Raw genomic sequence first — 6,000 nt, 5'->3', positions numbered from 1 at the left:
TATGTGGAGACTCAAAGCATACAAAAAGACAAAATTAAAAAGTATAAAAGCTATAAAAAGAGGCCAATTTAAAAAGTAAAGGCAACTTTAGGGAAGCCTTGTGTTCATGTAAAATGGCAAAGTTTTCTTTTAGGCCTAACTGGGACACATGACAAATGGGAGGAAGGGTATCAAAGTATGCAAGAGTGGGAAATCCTCAAATATTTCAACCGGATCAGCTCGAACACACTCCATCAAGGATTGGGAAGTCGAAATAGGGCCATTGGGTGAAACTGGACCAGACAGACTATAGCTCAGATCTGCAAAAAGTGGTTGAGTACCCTAACCAAACTAGATAGCGAAGGAAATATCTAGCAATTAATTTATCAACTGCAGGCTCAGCTGAAAAACAACAACAAAAGTGGTACTAGTAACTTACACTGATATCACTAGCACAATCACTGACCAACACAGTAGAAAGATTTTATCCAGTCTATGCTGTAATTAGTCCATGACCCCAAGTGGCTGAGTAAATCTTCAGAATTTACTTGTGTTAAAAGAGAGGGTTCAAAAGCCCACACCCTCCAGCGATGTACAACACAAACATAGAACAACTCTTCGTTGACTTGGCAGTATATTAAAAGAACACAATTGCTGGGTGCCCCTATTCAACACCATTGTTACAGATTGGGTGAAAGTCTATCCAGTGGCGAGCTCAACCTCATCCAGAGCCTATATAGGAAAACTCACAAATCCCTTATCAGAGTACTATAAATGATTCAAGTAGCATATGAAGGAATTGGTGAATGTGTGCAATATTAAAAAAGATAAAATAATAGAATAACAGAATGACTGACAAGGTGATTCAGTGTTCTGCGGAATGCAAAACAACCATTTTGTATTTTACATCTCAAGATCGTTCTTAGTGTAAAGTGTAAGAACCCTCGCAAGGAGGATGCAGCCACTGGAATTCTCACACCATCCACTGTGGTGGAAAAGCACTTCCCCCAACCTGCAAGAAAAATCAGTAGCTTGCTCAGTTTGCTCTTGGCTTCATCCTTATTGGTATCAATGGCACAAAAACGAGACTTGTTAGAAAGGTGCACAAGACAGTTTTGTGTTGTTAGTAGTCATTACCTTCCACAAAACTCTAAAAACAAGGCATTCTCATAAATCTTGGGTAATTACCTTGGCGGCCTTCAATTTGCAAAGTCAACTTTTTGCCTACTCCCATTAAAGCCAACAGACTTTCCATATGTAACTTCAGATAAGGAACCTTTTCATCATACCACTTGTAGGTTAATTAACTCATAAAATTAAATATGTGCAAAAAAGAATCAGCATCACACTTGGCCAATTGAATTAAAAAAACTGAATTTTATTTGTAAATCTATTAATGTGCATGTAGTTCATCTGATCCCATCACCAGTGAATAGTAAATTCTTTATTGCTCCTGCAACTGTAAAATCCAGTAATACAGACCGATAGAGTAAACATAATGGCCATGGACAGGGTTCACTAGTGACACAAAATTTACTAAGTATATAAAAGTATGTCTCGAATATAAACACAATTTACATAACGTTTTAGTTTAATTGGCAAATAATTTTTTCTACGTTGTCATGGGATCCCTTTAACTGCTGGTTTAAATAACATATGTTTGCAACTATAGAAGGGATATTCAGAATGTATAGAGTTTACACAATTAGTTCCTGGTGAGTCAGAGCTCAAGCTCTAACCTGCTGTTTTTAATTTGGTGTTCTGCCTTTAGTAGGGCAGAAAACTCAACTAGTATTTTTTGTTGGAAGAAACCCACACACTAATTATACCCTCATTGATTGTGGTAAATTAATAAATCACAATTCAAGCCCCATTCCTATGTGGTTTATCACAACTCTTCATGTTTTTTCCTTTGTGCATTAATTGCATCAAGTTTTTCAGGCAGGGTCTTGCTCCAGAAAGTCACTCTATGTTCCTTAAGTTGTTTTCCTGCTTTCGGATGTAGGCTTATCTGAAGATATTGCTCATCAGCAGCATACACTGGCCACTCAGCTAAACCATCACTATTGGGGTTTCTGTAAATAGAACAGTTATAAAGTGAGTGATAAAGTGATATATTTAAAAACAATAGCAGTTGTTAACAGAACTGATAATTATATTTTATCTCAAGATATTTTTAATCAGTGTCATAGACAGGGGATTGAGCTACTCCATCGCCAATGGGGTTTCTATAAATATAAGAACAGTGAATAGGTGAATCATTACATTTGCTAACAGTTGATAATATTTTGAATGCAGCAACATGCTTATGTACTCTTGGTCTCTACAGTCTCATTCGAAAGTTGGGAATAAGACAAAGAGGCTATTTGAATTTTGGTGGGCATCCTGCCAGTGTGGAAGAGGTTATATCATCCGCCACCCTGGTAAATAACAGGCCACCATATTTGGAGGTATTTGCTTGCTTGGTGGAGAACTCTGGGCCTCCAAAAGAGAGACCAACACAGCAGGTCCTCAGACAGCACTGTGGGTTTGCTAAGCGGCCCCTATTTTTCATGCACCCGCTAAGCAAATATTTGTGTCTTTAAAAAGAAAGGTACCAAAACCAGGAGTCTCTATTAAAAATAGTAATAAAAAACTAATGGCCATAACACCCTTAGATATTTCTCCTAGGTTGTGTGGTTCATTTGTATTTTATTTCTGTTCAGAAGTTCAGAACCTCCAGAATTATACAATCCTGAACAGGAAAAAAAATTATGTCAGATTGTCTGCTCCAGATAGGGCAAACAGTCTAATTTACAAAGGTCAATGGCCAATGTCTGTGTTGCCATTGATTTAAGGTTCTGCCGGGGGAGCCAGCAGGGTCTTCACTGGCAGAAACATGAAGATTCACCTGAAGTGGATTTCCCGCCAGTTTGGTGAACAGGGTGCTTGGCTACAAGCACTAAACAACCTCCTTAGTCATTTAATTTCATTGATGGAGTTAGTGCTAAAATGACTAAACAATCCACTGGAGGAATTTCCATTTTATCACTATGATTTAAAAATTCTACTCATGTATACTTCTCGGCATTTTGCCCTTCCAAAGTATCTCTTCCTAAAGAAATCATAAACATGTTTATTAAAACCCATCACTAAATAAATGAAATGCATCGCCAAGACTTCTATTTGCCAACTGCCAATTTTATGTTTAAACATATTATTTTAACGTTTCAGCGATGCAAACATGTGCAAACCATGTGCAGAAATAGAAGGAACAGAGCCATTATAGATCAACTGTAATGCCTCAAAATGAAAGAGTTAGATGCAAGTACAGACAGGTTGCAAATAGTGGGAGCAAATGCCCACAGAGTTTTTGATACCTGCCTGAAATGTTGGGGATGCCACTTAAGTACCGATAGGTCACTTCACAAAATGCCTATTCAGAGAGTGTTGCAAAATTACTTGCATAATTTGTATTTATTAGGGAAGCTACTGTTTGTCACCCTCTATAATTTGCACAGAGGGATGGCGGCCTGCAAGAGACTTCAGAGCTTAATTCTCAAGGTCACATTTACAAACTGAAAACTTTCTTTTAAAGTGGCCCATGTCTCTGATAGGGGCAGGTTCCATTGTTAAAAAAATTAACTTTTGGAAAAACATCAGGGAAGCAATGTTGTTGTTCCCTGGCCCAGTGTACACTTGCCTGAGGCCGCTCAATGGAAACATCAAAGAGAAGGTGAAGCAGATATTGCAGCAACTAGGGTATCGGTATCTGATCAATGGTTTGCGACTACAGCTTTGGTCACCAAACGTTCAGATGTCACTGTGAATCACAGTTAGGAAGGATCCCTCATTCATGTAGCCTCCTAACTCAGGTGAGAAATGAGTCTCGGAACTCCGTTTGCAAATCATAAAAGCTTTTTGGACTACCGAAATGGGTTTACTAACTAATAAAACAATATTTTGTGATTGTGAATCCTCTGATCCTAAGAATTGAAGGGTTCGTGACTTGGAAAGGTCTTGCACATCAAGCACTGAATTGTGTATGTATATTGTGATGAAGTAGAAGAACAAAGATGAATGTAAGAATTTGAATCTTTTTTCATTTTCACCCACAACGTTTTGGATGAATGCTACTGGTTTTGATGTAGGGCAAAATGAAATGCACATGATGGTGGTCCGCCAAAGCCTAAGACTCCAACCCCCATACAGATCTTTCAGGTTAGGGATAGCATCAAATCTCTGCAAGAAACAACATACTAGTACTTGGAAACTGATATGAGCTGAAAGACAGTGGGAAAACTGGAACAGACAAATAATATCACACTTCAGTTTCAGGAAACTTGAAATAACATCTCATGGTTAAGTCAGATAGGCCATTGCAAGAAAATAGATCACCACAATCCACATCTGCTAGGGGAAGGGGCCAAGATGCACTAATCACATAAGGCCCGCTTCCCCTCTAAGCGCTCCAGTTCCTCATACCCCTGTTTGAACACGTATACAGGATGAGACACCTTGGTGCCGATTCCGATCCGTGAAAAATATTCCCTGTACGAATCATATCCGGATTTTTTTTACGTACGACTCGTACAAGTCCCGTACAAACTGGCAAGTACGATTCGTATGTTAAAAAATCCATATACGAATCGCATTGTGAAAATTCCCCGACACGTCCTCGGGTCGGAAAAAGTGTCCGACACGTCCCCGGACAGTTTTACGTACAAATCGGTAAACTCAAGTCCGAGCGCGCAAGTATGATCCGTCCCGTCCGTCGAATGCACAACCGTATGGAAAAAACACAGCACGGAGGGAATTCCCATGGCAACCATGGAGACGTCCAAACATGTGCCCGCATACGCGCAAACACCCCCCCAGCCCACCCCCCCCAAGTACGCGCCATACCCCCAGCCCCCCTCATGTACGCGCCGTACCCCCACTCCACCCCCGTAAGTACGGAGCGTACCCCCATCCCATAGGCACGGAGCGTACCCCCACCCCCGTAGGTATGGAGCGTACCCCCACCCCATAGGTATGGAGCGTACCCCCACCCCCGTAGGCACAGAGCGTACCCCCACCACCGTAGGTACGGAGGGTACCCCCACCCCCATAGGTACGGAGCGTACCTCCAGCACGTAGGGACGGAGCGTACCCCCACCCCCGTAGGTACAGAGCGTACCCCCACCCCCATAGGTACGGAGCGTACCCCCACCCCCATAGGCACGGAGCGTACCCCCACCTCCGTAGGTACGGAGCGTACCCCCACCCCCATAGGTACGGAGCGTACCCCCACCCCCATAGGTACAGAGCGTAACCCCAGCGTGTAGGTATTGAGCGTACCCCCACCCCCGTAGATACGGAGTGTACCCCCACCCCCATAGGTACGGAGCATACCCCCACCCCCGTAGGTACGGAGCGTACCCCCACCCCCGTAGGTATGGTGCGGACCCACAGGGGTGGGGTGGGGTGGGGGTACAGTGCAGACGTGTAGGGACCGGGCCCCCTTTTTGCCATGCATCGTGGCGTGCTTAGCTTTTCCGGCTCTTTTTGGGTCCCGTAAAAATATTGCCGTGCGAAGTGCTGTGGGTACGAATTGTCATTGCTGGTCCGTAAAACGCTGCCTGACTCCGTGCAAATGTCGTGTACGCGGTGTCCCGGATCGGAATTGTGGGTATATTTTAGCCGGTCGGTTTTTTTTCACGATCCGTACGGAAATGGTGTTTCTGGTACTTGCGGGTTTGTACGATGTTTTTCCCGGGTACGAGTCGGACGGAGAAAACGCTCCGTCCAACGGTTCGTACCCGGGTTTTACAGGATCGGAATCGGCACCTTTGTGTCTCATCATGCCTTAGAACACATGCTGACAAAAATTCACATGCTGCTGTAGAAACCATATTTAATGGTCAGATAGCTTGGCACAAATAGCATTTAGCATAATATAACTACGCAGTTTGCAGTCACATAAACATATTCTTGCTTCCCCTAAATTCTGAGAACAGAAACTCACATTGGGGCTTTCCACTTATCATGCATGGAAACAGC

General features: G+C 42.8%; 1 protein-coding gene across 1 annotated transcript in view; it reads right to left on the bottom strand.

Annotated features, from left to right (window-relative positions):
• Window positions 1-1,336: 1,336 nt before the first annotated feature.
• The window catches only part of LOC146776045 (fatty acyl-CoA hydrolase precursor, medium chain-like), a 449,703-nt gene continuing 445,039 nt past the window's right edge, over window positions 1,337-6,000 (bottom strand). Inside the window, exon 14 of the mRNA XM_085639114.1 lies at window positions 1,337-2,054. Coding sequence (XP_085495240.1) covers window positions 1,868-2,054 — 187 coding nt within the window. The 3' untranslated portion in view covers window positions 1,337-1,867. The remainder of the gene's footprint in view (window positions 2,055-6,000) is intronic.

Source organism: Triturus cristatus, chromosome 12, assembly GCF_964204655.1.
Source record: "Triturus cristatus chromosome 12, aTriCri1.1, whole genome shotgun sequence".
NCBI classification, from domain to species: Eukaryota; Metazoa; Chordata; class Amphibia; order Caudata; family Salamandridae; genus Triturus; species Triturus cristatus.
The sequence above is the reverse complement of the archived record's forward strand: the minus strand, read 5'-3'. Positions and strand labels throughout refer to the sequence as shown.